The sequence below is a fragment of the Phaseolus vulgaris genome, chromosome 9, assembly GCF_000499845.2.
Source record: "Phaseolus vulgaris cultivar G19833 chromosome 9, P. vulgaris v2.0, whole genome shotgun sequence".
Taxonomy (NCBI): domain Eukaryota; kingdom Viridiplantae; phylum Streptophyta; class Magnoliopsida; order Fabales; family Fabaceae; genus Phaseolus; species Phaseolus vulgaris.
The window spans coordinates 32611766-32631040 of NC_023751.2; the positions used below are offsets into that span (position 1 = coordinate 32611766).

Sequence of the window (19275 nt, forward strand, 5' to 3'; positions counted from 1 at the left end):
ACAAAGAAGTGAAAAAGAAAACCATTTTGACTCCATTATTAGTGTCCAAACTCGTCATCACTACATTTTTGTGGCATTATAAATACACTACCCATTGAAGCCTCTTCTCTCCGTATCTCACACTCAACACACTACCTTTGCTCAAACAAAAACCACCAACGTTGTTTTTTTCTCTCTTTCTCTTTTAATTTTCTCCTTTTAACACCCTTCAACCATGGAAGATGGTGTGCCCGAGGCTGATATCTCAGCTTTCAGATAATGTTTATCTCTTTCATGGAAAAACCCTTATGTTCTTCGCCTTGCTTTCTCTGCTGGAATTGGTGGTCTTCTCTTTGGCTATGACACTGGTAAATAACAAAACAAAACAAAAATCGAAGTTATCATACTCCATTTTAACCATTTTCTTCTCTCTCAAGAAAAAACATCAAAAAACTTGTTTTCTTTTTCTAGATGAAACAACCCTTTCCTCTGTTTCTCACCATTCCCACTTACATCTCCATGCTTTTCTAAGTTCTAACTTCAAAATCACTCATTTATTTAGGATTATATGTTGGAAACTATTGTATATTGCTTCTGAATCATTTTAATTTAAGATAGATTAGTATATTACATAAGGGTACATGAGGTTTATTTTTATCATATGATTAATATATATAAGCACATAATAATATGATGATTAGTGTTGTAATTATAATTTTGTTTGTAATTATTGGGTTGATAATGAACTGGGGTGTGTTTGTGTAAGTGCAGGAGTTATATCTGGGGCTCTTTTGTATATCAGAGATGAGTTCAAAGCAGTTGACAGAAAAACTTGGCTTCAGGTAATATCAATCTTCTCTCAGACCATTGATGTAGTTTCAGTCTTTCAATCAATTCAAAGTTCTTGTGAATTGAAACCTATAATGGACTTTAATGCCCTTGCTTACATGCTCTCTGTTTGCAACTTGCAGAAAAAACAAACTCATCTTTTTCTATGTTTCAAACAATCACACAAATAACCTCATACAATTATAATCAACCTATTTAAGATTTTTACACACGAGAAATCATAAATATATCTTTTTATACACAATTTTATTGAATTAGTTTTTTATTTTCATATTTTTACACACGAAAAATCATAGGATTTTTTTTTAAGATAATATTTTTCATGTGTTAGCACAAGAAATGTTTCGTTGGTCCCATTGGGGTGTTGGCCAACAAAGCAAAATTGAGCACCAACTACAGCAACCATTGAAAATCCCCCAAATCCTATTTATATTCTTAACCTGCGTAATCAATCATCAAACACTTCATTAAGAAAAGGAAGTAACTTGTGGAACACTTTAATTCTAATTTAACACTTATATGACCTCAAATCTATGTCATAAAGGTCAGATTCTTTTTCTTTTCTTTTTCATCTCACTGTTTGATTTCAATTTCATGTTGTGCTATAGTATTTGTGTTGTTGAATTGGAATTGTGAGTAAACTACTATTGGGGTGCTACAAAATCTAGCACACTTTTTGAGTTATGCTTATGTGAAACTGTGGTTCTTTGTTATGAAACAAATTTATGGTGATATATGACTTTTGGTATACTCATTTTGTGTGAACATTGGGAAAAAAAATCTCAGGAAGCCATAGTGAGTACTGCAATTGCTGGAGCAATCATAGGGGCTTCAGTTGGAGGATGGATCAACGATCGATTTGGAAGAAAGAAAGGAATTGTTGTAGCAGATGTGATGTGATTCCAATAACCTCATAGAGAAAGGTTCTTGACCTTCTTAGGAATCACCTTGAGTTGGACATTATAGAGGCACTTTTCTTAGAGTTGGATCATTGTTCTAAGACAAGAACTCACCAAAAACTAGTACCAAATCCCAAACTCATTTGGATGTTCCAATTATAGTCAAATTGAACCGATTAAAGTGGAAGAAAATGCAATTGCACCGAACATATTACTTAAGGAATGAATTGAACCGAACAAAAGAGCTAGAAAAACAAAGGAACAAGATGAATGGACAGAATTATAAAACTGCCGAACCAAAAACTCATAAAAACAGCAAGAACATCTAACCAAAACTCAAGAACACAAGCTAACACAAACAATAGAAAGAGGAGAAAGGAAGGAGAGAAGAAATGCTCATGAAGATGGAAGGAGGATGGATGATCTCGCCACTAGAAGTGTGGAATGCTCCTAGATGAGAGTGATGCCGCCACTTGAGGACTCCATTGATCCATCAAGATAAGACTAGAGAAGAAGGCTCAAAGCTCTCCAAAGTTCACTCAAAATTTGAGTAGAGTTTTCTTAGATTAATTCCAATCTCAATTTTACAAGGAGAGCACCTCTATTTATAGCCTAAGGTGCTGAAAAAGCAAGCTAAACAATTTCAAAATTCCCTCCTAAAACATTCTAGAACCGGCGCCTATTCCATGCATGAGGAAGGTGTGACTCTTTCCTTCACTTTGGCACCTCCTATTCTACTCCTACACCTATCTACTAATACACCCCCCTAAAGCTCCTAACTAAAGCCTAAAAGATGCTAAAACAAAAGAGGTTTCTAATGTTTCCCTCTAAGCACCTTCAACTAAAGAAATTACAAAAAGAGAAAATAAATGTCCTCTAGCTCCCAAAGCTTTGAACATGCTTCTTGTAATCCTTTGAGGTGGACTTTGACCTCCATGGGCGTCTTCTATTTGTTCCTCCACCTCGTCTTGATCTTGTTGATTGGCCTCCATGCCCTCTTTTTTATTGGGTCTGTTATTATGGCTGCTGCCAGTAGCCCAGTTGTTCTCATTGTGGGTCGTGTATTTGTTGGCATTGGTGTTGGTATGGCTTCCATGGCATCACCCCTCTACATATCAGAGGCTTCACCAACCAGAGTAAGAGGAGCCCTTGTCGGTCTTAACAGTTTTCTCGTCACTGGAGGACAGTTTCTCTCATACCTCATCAACTTGGCCTTCACCAAGGTGGGAAACTGTGTTGTCACTTTTCACTTTCTCACAAATTTATGATACATGCCTGACCTATGTTGGTATTCATGAAATGTTTTTCTCTCTCTATATATATAGGCAATATCCTTGAGTGTCTTTAAAGGTATTCTCTTATCAAAATTTGGAGTTTAACCTCTGTAATCCATGGACTAAAGAGGGTAACTAAGTTGAAACTTTCTTAATATTGATTGAAAAATAGTAATAAAAACATATAAGAACATGCATCTAAATTTTTGTCATGTATCTCTCCTTATTGATAGTGTTAGATAGGCCTTAGCTATTTAATGTTTACCAAGAAAGAAACTGTCACAAAAAAAGAAATTGAACATACATGAGATAATCCATTTCCATGCGCATACATTATTAAGAAGTGGACTTTAAGTCTAACTCAACCTTATGAAACCAGCTTATAAGGTGAGGTTTGCATCCACTTATATATATGAAATATTTTTATCTCTAGTCGATCTGGGATCTCTAACATACATGCTTGAACTTTTTTTTTGGTTTTCTTTTGTTCATGTAGTATGTAAATGAATTTGTGCATAATTTGTTGTTCACAAACCAGGGACATGGAGGTGGATGTTAGGGGTAGCAGCAGTACCAGCTTTGGTTCAAGTTCTGTTAATGTTTACACTCCCAGAATCACCTCGTTGGCTATATCGCAAGGTTAGATTATCATCATTGATGGATTGTCATTCATATGTGAAACTGTAAATCTTAATTGTTGTTACATTGTTGCTCCCACAGGGTAGGGAAGAGGAGGCACAAGAAATTCTGAAAAAGATTTACCCGCCTGAGGAAGTTGAAGGTGAAATTCAGGCTTTGAAGGAATCAATTGATATGGAAATTAAGGAAATAGAATCATCAGAGAAGGTGGGCATGATCAAACTTTTGAGAACCAAAGCTGTGAGAAGAGGTTTATATGCAGGCACAGGCCTTCTAATCTTCCAGCAGTTTGTGGGGATCAACACTGTGATGTACTACAGCCCCACCATTGTTCAGTTGGCAGGTTTTGCATCTAACAGAACAGCACTTCTTCTGTCACTCATCACATCTGGCCTGAATGCATTTGGTTCAATTCTGAGCATATACTTCATTGACAAGACTGGGAGGAAAAAGCTTGCTCTGATCAGTTTGTTTGGAGTTGTGTTCTCCCTGGCTATGCTAACTGTTGCTTTTCGAGAAAGTGAAATGCATTCTCCAATGGTTAGTTCCATTGAAACCTCTCAGTTCAACAACACATGTCCTGATTACAATGCAGCTGTGAACCCTGGTAAATGGAGTTGCATGACATGCCTAAAGGCTTCACCATCTTGTGGTTTTTGTGCTGCTGATGACAAGGTAAATCCATTCCACCCTTCTTCATCTTACCAACACCATGTTTCAATTTTGTGGCCACAACACTCTTACCATTATTGGGAGAGAAGGGCTAGAAAACAAGTTATTTCAATTCCAATTGTGACCACATAATGCATATAGCAGGATTTTGCATGTCAGGTTACTATTAGTTATTGGGAGGGAAAGGAATGAAACAAGTTATTTCAATTCCAAATGTCGACACCTCCATGCATATAATTTTATATTTATTGACACTAATTTCAATTAAATCTGCAGCTTTTACCTGGGGCATGTTTGATATCCAATGATGTCACAAAGAAGTTGTGTGGCAGTGATCATAGGGCATGGTACACTAGAGGGTGTCCTAGCAAATATGGTTGGGCTGCTTTAATAGGACTTGCTCTTTACATAATATTCTTCTCACCAGGGATGGGAACTGTTCCATGGGTTGTGAACTCTGAGATCTATCCCTTGAGGTATAGAGGAGTTTGTGGAGGAATAGCATCCACAGCTGTTTGGATTTCCAATCTCATTGTTTCAGAATCCTTTTTGTCCTTGACAGAAGCTATTGGGACAGCATGGACATTCATGTTGTTTGGAATTGTAGCCATTGTGGCCATTTTCTTTGTCATTGTTTATGTACCTGAGACCAAAGGGGTTCCAATGGAAGAAGTAGAGAAGATGTTAAAACAAAGATCATTGCAATTCAAGTTTTGGCAGAAGAGATATTCTGGTTCTGAGAAACAGTGACTCAAACAAGAAAAAGAAAAAACTTGTTTGAGTCACGTTTAGATGTTATAGCTTTAAATAGTAAATTAATTGTCTTCGAAAGTATGAACTATGGGTTCAGATTATGAAACTTCAATATCAAGAATTTGATCTTCTAACATAACCATTTTCTATTTGGCTTCTTTTTCTCCTTTACACTAACTAATGTTAAGAAAACAAGAAAACATTTGAGAAAGTGTTTTTGTATATCTTCTTGCATCCGCTTTAAATTTTACACTACTCTGAATTGATGTCATGATAATTTATTTATGGCAAACAAAAACTGAAATAGCTACTAAGTGCATTCAAATATGAGCAATAAAAACACTCTTTTTCTAATTCACTTTTTTATTAAGATAAATACGAGATTCACGTGTTGGTGGAATCCAAATGGCATTCACATAATAAAAATTAATTTTTCAAAAAAGTTAATATTAAAAAATAGTGTATAGTATAAAGTTAAATATATTTTTCGTTTATGTACTATAATGCAAAATTAGTTTCTATTCTTAGTTCAAATTTTACACCTTTTGAGTACTTGTTGTAGGAAAACTATTCGAATATGATGGAGATCAAGTTCAAGACCAAATGGAGGCCAATACTCAAGGACAAGAAGAGGAAGAGGCTCAAGTGTTAGACGCTCAAGGAGTTGGTAGCCCACCTCAAAGGCTTACAAGAAGTCAATTCAAGGCATTAGGAAATAATGGAAGGTTGTTTTCTCTTTTTGTAATATCTTTGTGTTAGAAGGTGCTTAGAGGGAAACATGAGACACCTCTTTTGTAAAAGCATTTTTAGGCCTTTAGTTTAGGAAAATAATAGGAAGCTTAGGGGTGTGAGCTTAGTAGAGGGGTGTAGGCGTAATAGGGAGGTGCCAAACTAAGAGAGGAAGTCACACCTTCCTCATGCTCTAAGTTGGCACCACTTTTATGTCATTTGGGGGGTAATTTGAGTTTCATTAGCTTTTCATTTCAGCACCTCTTAGGCTATAAATAAAGGTGCTTGCCTTTGTAAAAATCAGATTGGAAATTAGCAATACAGAAACTCTACTCAATTTGAGAGAGAATTTGTGAGAACTTGATTTCTCCTTCACCTTGTCTTATCTTGAGTGCATTTGGTTCTCTCAAGTGACGGCACTAGCTCACTCATCTTGGAGCCTTCACCATCCAAGTGGCGTGATCATCAAATCAAAACATCCATCTCCATAAGTTCTTCTTTCTTTCATCTCCATATTATATGAAGCTTAAACATGTCTTAGTTTCTTTTGTTCGGTTCATATGCCTTTCCTTGCACTTTTGTTCGGCTATTTTCATTTGCTTCTGTTTTAATTCATTTCAGTAGCTTCTTTTCATATTCTGTTCGGTTCATTTGCTTTCTTAAGAGTTTCAATCGGTTCATTTGCCTTTTTGCACAATTTAATCGGTTCAATTGGCAATAGATGGATCTTCCATATGAGTTTAGTGTTTGGTGCAAGTTTTGGTGAGTTCTTGAAACATAGAACCTTGATCCAATTCTATTAAAAGTGCCTAAGCTATCTCCAACTCAAGTTGATTCCTTAGAATGTCAAAGAATCATCTCTTCTTTGCTAGTGGATTCATATCAGAATAGGTCCTTACCAATAATTTTTTTGTATGTAAAATCTGTTAATGATAAGTCAGCATGAAATATGACCAACTTCTAATAATTTTCTTACTACAAATATCTACAAATTCTAAAGTTTGGATTAGGGACAAAAATCAATTTTCTATAAAATTACATAGACAAAAAAATATGTAACCCTATATTATATTAAAATATTTAGTGTGTGGGTCAAATTTAAAGGATCATAGTTTGTGGACATACACCAGTTGATCATAATTTAAAGTAAATTCATAACTTCACTCATCTCTTAAAATTATAAAGCTTGGATTGTTGCTAGACAAAGGGACGCATAGCACAATTATATAAGTGACATAACATGTTTTTTCTTTTAATTTTGTGCTCCATTTATTGATTAATGCAAAGTAAAAATGTAGTATTTCCTATTATATTTTTTTCACTACTAAAAAATCATTAAATAGAAACCAATTTTAGAGATAAAAAAATTATTAGTTTCTATAGTGACTAAATTAGATACTAATTTAGAGACTAAAAAAGCTATTGGTATCTAAATTAGTTTCAATTATTGATAAAAAAATAGTTTCTAATTTGATATCTAATTAGATACCTAAGTTTTAGCTACTAATTATTTAGATTCTAAAGTTGGTATCTAAAACTTTGGTATCTAATTAGATACCAATTTAGAAATTATTTATCAATAATAAAAACTAATTTAGATATCAATATTTTTTTAGTCTTTAAAATAGTATCTAATTTTGTCAATAATAGTATTTATTGATTTATTAGAAAAAGACATGGTAATTCTTCAAGTTGGCATATTAAACTTGTAATCTTAAATTCAACACTTTAAGGATTGTTGCTTGTCAAATTGCCTTTCATCAAATCCATAAGTATGCAAAGTAGTTTAGAAAAATGACTAATTAAAAATATTATTAGTGAGACATGTATTTTATTAAATGTGTAAAGTTAAATATGTATAATTATACTGGGATATTAAATATAAGAATATATCTAATACAAGGATCATACTCAAGATTATAACTTAAGAAAACTTTTATAAGAAATTTTGATTGAAGCATGCTAATATGATATGAGATTGTCTTAAATTTAATATCTTGGGTTACAATATAGAAGAGATTAAACACAAGAAAAAGATTGAAATTTTTTAATGTAGTTTTTAAAAACTTTCTTTATATACGTGTTTATCATATGACATCTTTAGATAATAAAATATTATCAGATTCAAGGTCTAATTTAGAAAAATAAAGAAAAATTACAATTGATAATTCAAATGAAACACAAGTATTCTTTGAGGTCACTCCTGACTTAACAACACAAATATTATTTATAGTAGCTTCTTGAAGCTTTAAAATCCACTAGTATTCTTTATCAAACAAGTCACTCCTAGCTTATACATAACATAATAGTTTTATAGAGGAAGATTTTGAATACAAAGTTCAATTTAGACTAGGTTTTCTATGTATTACAAACAAATATAATGTTTAAGCTCTTTAAGTTTAAGCCACACTCCTTAAGATATGATAATTAAGAATTTACAAAACTGAAAGCTTAAGATAAGAAGGCTTGAAAATGTTGTTAACGAATTTTTCATTTTCAATTTTCTTCATCTTTGTTGGAGAAAAATCCAACTGCCTATATTTTGATTAAGTGTTGATATACAAAAAAAAGTATAAAACATTATCATACTTCATTTATAAGATGAAATGTTCTTTTCACAAACATATCATGTAAGACACAAGTGTTTCGTCTAGCAAACGCTATAACACTATGCAGTCTCTATTTTCATCTGATAAGGAATGTTTTGCTTCAATACTACGCATGAAGATTGAAGTTAATCTTGTACTTCATGAAAATATCTTTATATTTATTCTATGTTGTAGAGATTGTTTGTTTCCTTCGTGTGCCAAGTTGATTCATAAAAGCACATGTCAACATCAACAATTTCTTGGAAAATAATCTAAAGTTGTTATACTTAACGCTTGTTTTGTCAACTTTGGAAAAAACAGTCTGACCTATACGATTTTGTGCATTACACAACATTTTGGATTAGAAAAGGATTTGCAATGACTATTTTCTTCAATGTCTATTTCAAGACATCTTTCGAAGAAAAGAACAAAAATCTAAGTCATATTTTGCAAAGTTCTAAAACGCTACTGAAATTATTTTTTTGAGCCCTATAATAGTTTTGTAAGAACATTGTTGTGTTCATTAGCAAATTAATAAAGTACTTAAACCTTGTATATGTTGAAAGATGTTTCCCTCTCTAGTCAGTGAACCTTTTTTATCTTTTAGATTACATTTTTAGACAAATCTTTGTCTTAGTAAAAAATGGCTATTGTAAAAGAATACTTTGTGGGTTAACTAGGTTGTGTACCAAAATAATACTTGGGTTTTTAGCTAGAAGTGACTAAGTGTTTAAAGACTATTCGACAAGTTAGCTAGAAGTGGCTATGTTTCAAATGAATACTCGATGGGTTAGTCAAGAATGACTACGTTCTGAAAAAATACTCAACGGGTTAGCCAATAGTGGTTACACTCCAAAAGAATACTCGATAGGTTAGCTAGTGGTCATGTTATAAAATAATACTAGTGTTGTAACTTGTAAGGTTAGTTTGCACAATGAAACTCAATTAGTTGATATAGAACAAGATGTAATATGTGTTATCAGATGAACCAATATATAAATAAGAGTATATTCTTCTTTCTTTCATCTTGTTGAAATTTCACGTTATTAAATTTGCATTGACTTAATAAAGAGAGTAGCGAATGAAAATAATTGCAAAAGTTTAAAAAAAAGAAGATAATTAGGTTGATAAGAAAAATAATTAATTTATCCCAACTCTACTCTCATATATTTTATATCCAGTATTTTGAATGCATATTAGTATAAGATTGATTACATATTAACATTTAATTTTTCTTTGAATAAGCACACCTCCTGAAAATTACTAAAGAACAAACATGTTCTTAATTACCTCTACCATTAATGAAATTCAAATAGAACTAACAAAATTAAAGTTTTTTTTACTAAGACTATTTTTTTTTTTTTTTATTATTTTATTGTAGTTAAAAAAAATGTCAATACTAATAATAGTGAAATGACTATTTACCCAATATCTAAATATATTTTTATTTCATTAGAGTTATAAGTTTGGACATTTTCCATCTTTCGGATTTCATTAGTTTACATTAATTTATAACAAAACTACTATTTATATTTAAATGTTTTAGTAATTTAAAATAGAGAGGAATGTGAAGACGAAATGAATATTGAGAGGAGTATAAGAATGAGAGACATACTACATGTCCATGCACTAAATGTGAGCAAAGCTTGTGAGCAGACACGTTTGTTTCAGTTTGTGATGCTACCAAACCAATTGTGAAAAACTTGATTATGGGTGTATGCTTTAACACCGCATCAACACTACTTTGGTTTCTCAAATTTGATTATGGCTTATGCCCCTTTCACTTTGAAAAATGTATAACACATCAAATCTATGCTCTATTTTTAGACTTGCATTTTCAAGGTCCAAATTCATGCACACAGCAACAAACATATGCAACAATGTTATCTCAAAATCACATCTTTTGCCCCCGGAGACCCAAGATTCTCTCACACCCCATTTGGAATCTTTGTTCCGGGCTTGTTCAGATGCTTCTTTGCTTCAACAAGTTAGACAAGTTCACACCCAAGTCGTTGTTGGTGGCATGAGTGATGTTTGCTCACTGAGTTCCAGGATTTTGGGGCTGTATGTTCTTTGTGGTAGAATCAAGGATGCAGAGAACTTGTTCTTCAGGCTTGAATTGTGCTATGCTCTTCCTTGGAATTGGATGATAAGAGGGCTTTACATGTTGGGGTGGTTTGATTTTGCTTTATTGTTTTACTTCAAGATGTTGGGTAACAAAGTTTCACCTGACAAATACACATTCCCTTATGTGATTAAAGCTTGTGGTGGTTTGAATAATGTGCCGTTGTGTATGGTGGTTCATAATATGGTTCGGTTGATGGGGTTTCATGTGGACTTGTTTGTTGGTAGTGCTTTGATCAAGTTGTATGCTGATAATGGTTATATACATGATGCACGACTAGTGTTTGATGAATTGCCTCTAAGAGATACCATTTTGTGGAATGTCATGCTTCATGGTTACGTGAAAATTGGAGATTTTGGCAATGCAATGGGGACTTTTCGTGACATGAGGACCTCTTATAGTAAGCCTAATTCAGTGACATATACTTGTATTTTGTCTATATGTGCTACGAAAGGAAAATTTTGTGTTGGTGCTCCGCTTCATGGTCTTGTTATTAGTAGTGGATTTGAGTTTGATCCACAGGTAGCAAACACACTGGTTGCCATGTATTCAAAATGTGGGAACCTTTTAGATGCTCGCAAGTTATTTAATACAATGTCACAAACTGATACGGTAAGTTGGAATGGGTTGATTGCTGGATATGTACAAAATGGATTTACAGATGAGGCTGCACCTTTATTTAATGCAATGATCTCTGCTGGTGTCAAACCAGATGCGGTCACTTTTGCAAGTTTCCTTCCTTCTATACTTAAATCTGGGAGTCTCAAACATTGTAAGGAAGTTCATAGTTACATAGTGCGACATAGAGTGCCTTTTGATGTCTATTTGAAGAGTGCTCTTATTGACATATACTTCAAGAGTGGAGATGTAAAGACGGCATACAAGATTTTCCAGCAGAATACTTTGGTTGATGTTGCAGTTTGCACAGCTATGATCTCAGGTTATGTACTTAATGGGCTGAATATGGAGGCTATAAACATTTTTCGGTGGTTAATTAAAGAGGGAATGGTTCCTAATTGCCTAACCATGGCTAGTGTTTTACCAGCTTGTGCTGCAGTGGCTGCTATGAAATTAGGGAAGGAGTTGCATTGTGATATTCTAAAGAAACGACTAGAGAATGTTAATGTCGGATCTGCCATCACAGATATGTATGCGAAATGTGGTAGACTGGATCTTGCTTATCAATTTTTCAGAAGAATGTCCGAAAGAGATAGTGTATGTTGGAACTCAATGCTTTCAAGCTTCTCACAGAATGGAAAACCAGAAATGGCAATTGATCTCTTTCGCCAAATGGGAATTAGTGGAGCCAAGTATGATGCTGTGAGCCTATCATCTGCCCTCTCTGCTGCTTCAAATTTATCAGCACTCTATTATGGGAAAGAGATGCATGCCTATGTGACAAGAAATGCATTTGGTTTTGATACTTTTGTTGCAAGTGCACTGATAGATATGTATTCTAAATGTGGAAAACTAGCTTTGGCTCGATGTGTGTTTGACCTGATGGATGGGAAGAATGAAGTTTCATGGAACAACATCATTGCTGCCTATGGAAACCACGGTTTCGCTAGAGAATGCCTTGACCTATTCCATGAGATGTTAGGAGCTAGAATTCACCCTGATCATGTTACTTTTCTTGTTATAGTATCTGCTTGTGGCCATGCAGGCTTAGTTGATGAAGGCATACACTACTTTCGTTGCATGACTACAGAATATGGTATCTGTGCTAGGATGGAGCACTATGCATGCATGGTAGATTTGTATGGTCGTGCTGGCCGTTTGCACGAAGCATTTGATACCATTAAGAGCATGCCATTCACTCCAGATGCAGGTGTTTGGGGTACATTGCTAGGAGCTTGCCGGCTCCATGGCAATGTGGAGTTGGCTAAACTAGCTTCAAGGCATCTTCAAGAACTGGACCCAAAGAATTCTGGATACTATGTATTGCTTTCTAATGTACATGCTGATGCTGGTGAATGGGCAAGTGTTCTTAAAATAAGAAGTTTAATGAAGGAAAAAGGAGTTCAGAAGATACCTGGATACAGCTGGATTGATGTTAATGGTGGAACCCATATGTTTTCTGCTGCCGATGGAAATCACCCAGACTCTTTTGAGATCTATTTGATTCTGAAGAGTCTCCTTCTTGAGTTGAGAAAACAGGGTTATGTTCCTCAACCATACCTTCCATTGCACCCTCAAATCATGGGCAAGCATTGAAAGAAGAATGATTGATTTCTTTCATATTCTCAGCTACAGTCATAACAAATACTTGACGCAACTAATCATTTTGAGATAACTTCTATCCAAACTCATGAGTATGCTTTAAATTATCACTTAAGCAGGTAGTTATTACGTTAGAATTATTCTTCAAAGGTATATTTCCAATAGTCTCTCCTGAATCTGGTATTTACTTGAGAATTGCCACCCACATGGTTTATGAGCTTCATGTATTGGCTAAATCATGTCAATCATTCTTGTAACTTCTACATTCCTTTATTATCAAATTCTCTGTAACCCACATTGATTACTTGTGTAACATAATTTTCCTTATTCTCTTTTAATTTTTGTTGTTGAATTTATGCACTCTAATCTCTATTTATATTTACCGTAACAGAAATTGTTTTTATGTTGTATAAGCACTTAGATTCTCATATGGAAGACTTGGAAACTTTGTTGCATTTGATATGATTGTGGTACTTGTATGTACTTGCAATATAGCTTAGGGCATACTGAGATGGGAGAATAGAAGAAAAAAAAATCGCCATGAAACAAGGAATTAATTAAGACAGAAGAAAAATTAATAGGATATTTAGAGATAAGGGATCCTCCATAACGAAACAAGGAAAAATAGAACAACAAAAAATCAAAAGCATATTTGAAGTGACACTGCTAAATCTCTTTGATATGTATGAGAGAATGCCCCTCAGAAGATCATGTACTTTAGACCTCATTGAAGCTAATCATACAGTCTTATCCGATATAATTTTCTGAGCAAAAGAAAAATCCATAAAAATATGGCTGTTACACTCCATATTTTTTTGTTATGACTTGGCCTTTATTTCAATATGCCTCTTGGACTTTGCTGGTTGAAGCTTATCTATCTTCATTTCCTCAAGGTTTCAGGATTTCGTCAATCTTCAGTAGTTCGTTACCTCATACAATTGGAAACTATTTTTTCCAATTAACCCATGAATGTTCAGAGGCAGGAGTTGGTTATAATACTGTCTTCTTTTTGAGAAAATGAAATTCACTTCGCAATGGATAGTGTCATTGAAACCTACACTTGTCCTGATTTCAAAGCAGCTGTGATGTGAACCCTTGTGAATGAAGTTGGATGACACGCCTAAAGGCTTGATCTTGTGGTTTTTGTGCTGCTGCTGCTGATAAGGTAAATATATACCACCTTTGTCATTTTACCAACCCATGTTTCAATTTTGTGGTTCACTACAATCCTATCAATTATAATAGGGAGGGAAGGGTATGAAACAAGTTATTTCAATTCCAATTGTTGATGCTACTATACATATAATTTTACATTTTATATTTATTGACACTACTTTCAATGTATTAGTTTGCCATTCTATAAATGACTATTTTTCTCTTTTTCTCAAAAAAAAATTAAAAAACTAATATCCTCTAAAAAGTTGAATAAAAATAATGTATGGTAACCCAAATTTTCACCAAATATTTTTCTAAACTAGCAGCTAAAAAAGGATGGAATAATAAGGAGTCTCATTATTGAGTGAGAAAAGCAATCCTTTGAAATGTGGCCCATAGTATTTGAAAACAGAGTATGAACAACATCACATTAGAGATTAGCCCAAAAACTATGCTTTCTTTCTCTGTCACTTCCCACAGACAAAATAGCAAATAATTATTCAACAAGACAAACCTGAAACTGGTTGACCTCCACTCACTTCCACTCTTTATTATAGTAAGTCAAAGAATGAGCAAGTAGCAAACACCTTAATTAAATAATAAAGATAACATCACACTCACCTATTAAGGTATAAAACATATTATTTCCAATTCAAAATTTTAAAACAAATGTAGATTTTTAATTTAAAACTTTAAAATAATGGTGTGGTAAGTTTTGCTTATTATATATTACTCATCAAACTTATTTCCATCCATCTAATCTTAAATCTACACTTAAATTCTTACCAATGAACCTTACTCTCCCAATTTTCCACTTTTTTTTTTCATCTCTCAGATTACTGACTATGATAATGAGGCCCTTTTTTTCCATACAATTTGAAAGTTCCAATTTCTTTTCATTTTAATAACCATTCAACGCTTAAAGTACAACTCTTGATTATTTCTTTCTCATGTAGACTCTTGCTACTAGCATGCTAATAAATTATATATATATATATATATATATATATATATATATATTACCTTAGATTCTAGTAACAACTTAATACATTTATGTCTATGCATATTGTTAGTGGTAATTTCGCTCTATTCAATTTTTAAGTTGGTGCTAGTATTTTAGTTTAGTCTAATCCTTTGTTAAGCAAATAGGGCAACACATATTTTAGTCCACTTTAAAAACTTATATAAAATATAAAACTAAATATATTTTTCTAAAATTTATATCATATTAATTAAATTATTTTTAATTTTAAATATAATAATTTGATATATAAATAAATAAATAAAATATAATATATGTGTTCTAATAAAATAATAATTATTTTTATTTGATCAAATATAATTATTGTTTTATAAAATGGATCAATTTATAAGTTTATGAGTGGATTGCGTCTAAACCTATTTTAGATTGCAGGACAAAAAAGTTGGATCTAAAATAACTTTATTTAATTTAAGGGCAATTTCTTCTTCCATCCTAATTCATGCATTTCATGGGATGTTGGAAAAAGAATGTATAGAGATAAAAAAAAAAAAAAAAAACCTAGTTTAGGCTATAATTTTTTTTTTTTTCACCTAATCAATCCAATTTTTAGTGTATATATACACACACTTCTTATTAATATTATATTTGAATCCATAACTATCAAGTGTTTAGCAAATTCATCTAAGCTTTATAAAGTTATAAGAATTTATTTCGTAATAATTCAACATTATATAAATAACCTTTTTTTACTTTAATATTATTATTAGTTGATCATATTATATATTTTTTTTATATTTTTATAATATTATTGCACTTTAATAATTATTCTAGTCAATTATATTATTATTATTATTATTTACATGAAAAAAAGAATAAGTTCTTCTTCAAATTAAGGCCATTAATATAAAATAGCAAGAGAGTAGAAAAAAACCTAAAACCCTACTATTAATTTTTATTTTTTATTTTTGTTTTGCATGAATGCTTAGTGTTTGGTTCATGAGTTATATTTTGTGTGTGTTTAGAAGGGAGAGGATAAGCTGAAGATTGAGTTAAGGTTGAGAAAGAGTAAAGTAGATGATTAATTGATTACAGATGCATGCATAAGGCAGATAGTTGGTTTTTACAGAGCACCAATGTTCTTGAGGCCAAGAACAACCCCAACCCCAATGATGTGCCCAACAGCTCCACAGGCCAAGGTGTCTGCAAGGGTGAAGCCAGCAGGGTCACCAGTCTGCAAGCCTGAGTCCCTCACTTCCAGCTTTAGCCCTGCAGTGGCTTTCCTGTTTGCTGATGGAGCCAATCCAAACCTTCCAGCAAACAGCATCAAGCTTGTAGAAGCCACCATAATCTGTTCAACATCTCAACAATCTCATCTATCATATCAACAGCACTCTCTCTTATCTCACATTCTATTTGGGAAAAACATAAATGTATAACCAGCTCTGCTCTACAACCATCCAGTAACATCCTTATTCTAAGTAACTAAAATGTACACACAAAAAATCATATAAATGAGTATGTGGTCTCTATATCACCACTCTTATTTTTGTTTGAAAATCATTGAATATATAAAATAGGACCAAGTTTGCCACTTTCAATAAAAAATTTAAAAAAAAAGTTGTGTTCCAAAAATGTACTAAAAAGTTTGACAGTAGTATTTCAAATCATGGTAATACTAATCAAACAATTCACAACTGTAACAAGTGGTTTTGAATGTTTTTCTTTGTTCAGTCCACAGTTACCAGGTTCTTGGTATGACATACATGCTTAGAATTCAGTGACTATGATTCAAACAATTCTATAATCAACTTAAGAAACTCCAACTGACAAATACATATTCTCCCTCACTTCTTTTTCATTGCATTTGAACAAGAAAGTAGATTATTTTTAGCACCATTATGCATAGGCAACCAGCAATTCACATGATTGTTGCATGTACAAACAAGAATTTCTTATGTAGCCATCTAAAACCTGAGCTAGTATCTATTATGGTATGCTTTGTATAGTACTCAGATGAAACAAGAAAGGGCCAAGGAGATTTAGAAATGAGTGAAACTCATAAGATCCTACCAGATTAGTGGATGAACCAATGTAGTCACATCGAGTTCCCAAAGCACCCTTCCCCTTGCGCCTCATGGGTTGGACAGCAACCTGTGAACAAAAACATACCCAGTTATCAAAATTACATTTTGAAATGAAAGTAACAACAAGATCATGTTCAATCTTTGTGTCTAACATATATCTATAAAAGGGGCAAAGTGCTGACCAGGTTGTGCACAGGGGCAGCTGAGAATTGGGGTCTGAGACCACTGAATTGTGGGAGAGTGGTCATAGCAGTGGTTGCCATTTGTTAAAACTGAGAAGAGGAAAATGAAAATATGTTTGGTCTCTTTTTTTCTTGAAATGTTTTGTGGGTTGGTTTGGTTTGCAGAAGAACTATGATGTATCTAATGGCAGCCACATGAGGAATTTGTGGCTTCAGAAGGCCAAATTGAGATGGCCAAAGATTCGTTAGTCCCATGTGGCATTATATGATTCGGAGGAATGGATAATGGATAATGTCCGTAAGTGCCACCATGTAACACCCTATTTTTCACAAAAACACAAAACAAAAGAAAATAACATAATATAATTATTTAATTAGACTTAGAAAATAAAATACAAGTATTTTATAAAAATAAAATAAATTTAATTTATTAGAAAGAGAGAGAAAAAATTAACAATGTGTTGAGTTTGGTATTCCAAAATTCAATTTTAGTCATTTATTATCTCTTTTCATTTAAATTTTTCCAAAATGATAGATGTGTTAGGAATCACCTAATTAGAAATAATTATTTTACGCTGATAGCACGCCCATATAAAATTACAAATAAAAGCATATATCATTTTTATCAAGATAAAAATTAAACTCTCCATGATATAAAATTATTTAAGTACCTTATATAGCTAAAAAACTTATCGATTCATGGTGAAAATACTTAAATCAATCATTTATTTTTAAAATAATTTTCTTTTTTTTTCTTTTTTGTATTAATTAATGTGAGATTTGGGAAATACCCACTTAAACATAACAACTTAAAGAGTTTGTAAAGTTACTCTCAAGCTAAGAAAGATAGTACAAAATGTTTTATGTATGAATGTTTATAATAATTGTGAGTAAAAAGTTTATTTCTAAACCTTAATAGGATCTTGTTGTATTTTATTGAAGTATTATGATTGATTTTTTTATTGAGTTTAACTTAATTATTGGTTCATTAAATAATTTGTGTTATGTGTGTCATTTTAAGATTTTTAAATGCTCAGATTAAGAATTTGAATTTATTACTTATTTGTTCTGTAAATAACACAATTTAGGTATTCAAATTGATATAATTTTTGCTTGGTAGAAATTTAAGAGTAAATTTATTAACATCATAAATCCAACCTAACTCCAATGATTCACTAAATAACAAACTTTATATCAACATCATCGCTCATTTACAAATCACCCAAAGAAAAGAAGAAAATGGAATAAAATCCTTAATAACTTTAATAAACCTTTCTCTGAATCACAACTTTAATAAACCTACTTTAATTTTTATCTTATTACTAATATGAGAACACAGCAAAATAAGTTATTATCTCAATTTAAAAGAATTTAGAAAAAAATAAGTTTTATATGAATAAGATTTTTAATTAAATAAATAACTAATATCTCACTCTATTTATAAATTGTATATTCTTTATCTCTATAAACTTTATTTTTAAATAAAACTCAACTAACTAACAAATTTTAGCAAACTCACAATTAAGTATCCATCTAACCATTTTATCTTATTTAATTAGTTGTGTAAAATTATAAATGTAGAAAAAATTATATAAATTAATAACGCATAATAAGAATTGATTTAATTATAAAAAATCATCAACTTAACTAAATCACCATCTATATTAATCTTTCTTTTCCTTTCAATCTAATAACTTCAAAAATAACACATTTAACCACAACATTAAAAAAATGAAAAGTTAAGCTGAAGAATAACATGTTAGAGTTACTCTTACACAACGACTGGTAGAAGAAAATTTTTAATTTCTCGAAAACCTAAAGATGGACAAGTATAATTCCAGAAACAATTTTTAGCTTAATTTTCTGCTTAAACATCCCTGAAAAACTAACTTTCCAAGTTATAATAAATATTTTGGTAAAAAAACACTATATTCCTTTTAAGAAATTTAATATAATAACAAATTAAATATTTTGATAAAAACAATTCATTATCTTTTGATTTAAATAAACTTATACAAGTATTCTCAAGAATACTTTCCACCATCTAAACAAAACGTAATCATTCGTAAAATTCATAATTTTCATATATAGAAAAAGTCCTTCTACCACCAAAGGTTTACTTAAAAGAAATTAGAAGAAATTTCT

General features: G+C 32.0%; 2 protein-coding genes and 1 pseudogene across 2 annotated transcripts; 2 read left to right on the forward strand and 1 right to left on the reverse strand.

Annotated features, from left to right (window-relative positions):
* Positions 1 to 214: 214 nt before the first annotated feature.
* On the forward strand, positions 215 to 5062 carry LOC137820042 (probable inositol transporter 2; annotated as a pseudogene).
* Positions 5063 to 10016: 4954 nt separating this feature from the next.
* LOC137820040 (pentatricopeptide repeat-containing protein At4g21300) lies at positions 10017 to 13730 on the forward strand. The gene is made up of 2 exons (XM_068623819.1): positions 10017 to 12846; positions 13621 to 13730. The coding sequence occupies exon 1, from the start codon at positions 10175 to 10177 to the stop codon at positions 12719 to 12721; it is 2547 nt and encodes an 848-aa protein (XP_068479920.1). The 5' UTR covers positions 10017 to 10174; the 3' UTR covers positions 12722 to 12846; positions 13621 to 13730.
* Positions 13731 to 15913: 2183 nt separating this feature from the next.
* On the reverse strand, positions 15914 to 17362 carry LOC137820043 (photosystem I reaction center subunit psaK, chloroplastic). The gene is made up of 3 exons (XM_068623820.1): positions 17131 to 17362; positions 16935 to 17015; positions 15914 to 16212 (listed from the first exon to the last, which is right to left on the reverse strand). Exons 1-3 carry the CDS (start codon positions 17209 to 17211, stop codon positions 15985 to 15987), a joined length of 390 nt encoding a protein of 129 aa, XP_068479921.1. The 5' UTR covers positions 17212 to 17362; the 3' UTR covers positions 15914 to 15984.
* Positions 17363 to 19275: the final 1913 nt, after the last annotated feature.

Excerpts from the sequence above, each read along its gene's own strand:
- LOC137820040 (XM_068623819.1), top strand. The coding sequence starts at position 10,175 with ATGTATAACACATCAAATCTATGCTCTATTTTTAGACTTGCATTTTCA.
- LOC137820043 (XM_068623820.1), bottom strand. The coding sequence starts at position 17,211 with ATGGCAACCACTGCTATGACCACTCTCCCACAATTCAGTGGTCTCAGA. Across the intron at positions 17,016-17,130 it reads CTGCCCCTGTGCACAACCTG|GTTGCTGTCCAACCCATGAG; the intron begins GTCAGCACTTTG and ends TTTTGTTCACAG. Across the intron at positions 16,213-16,934 it reads TTGGTTCATCCACTAATCTG|ATTATGGTGGCTTCTACAAG; the intron begins GTAGGATCTTAT and ends GATGTTGAACAG.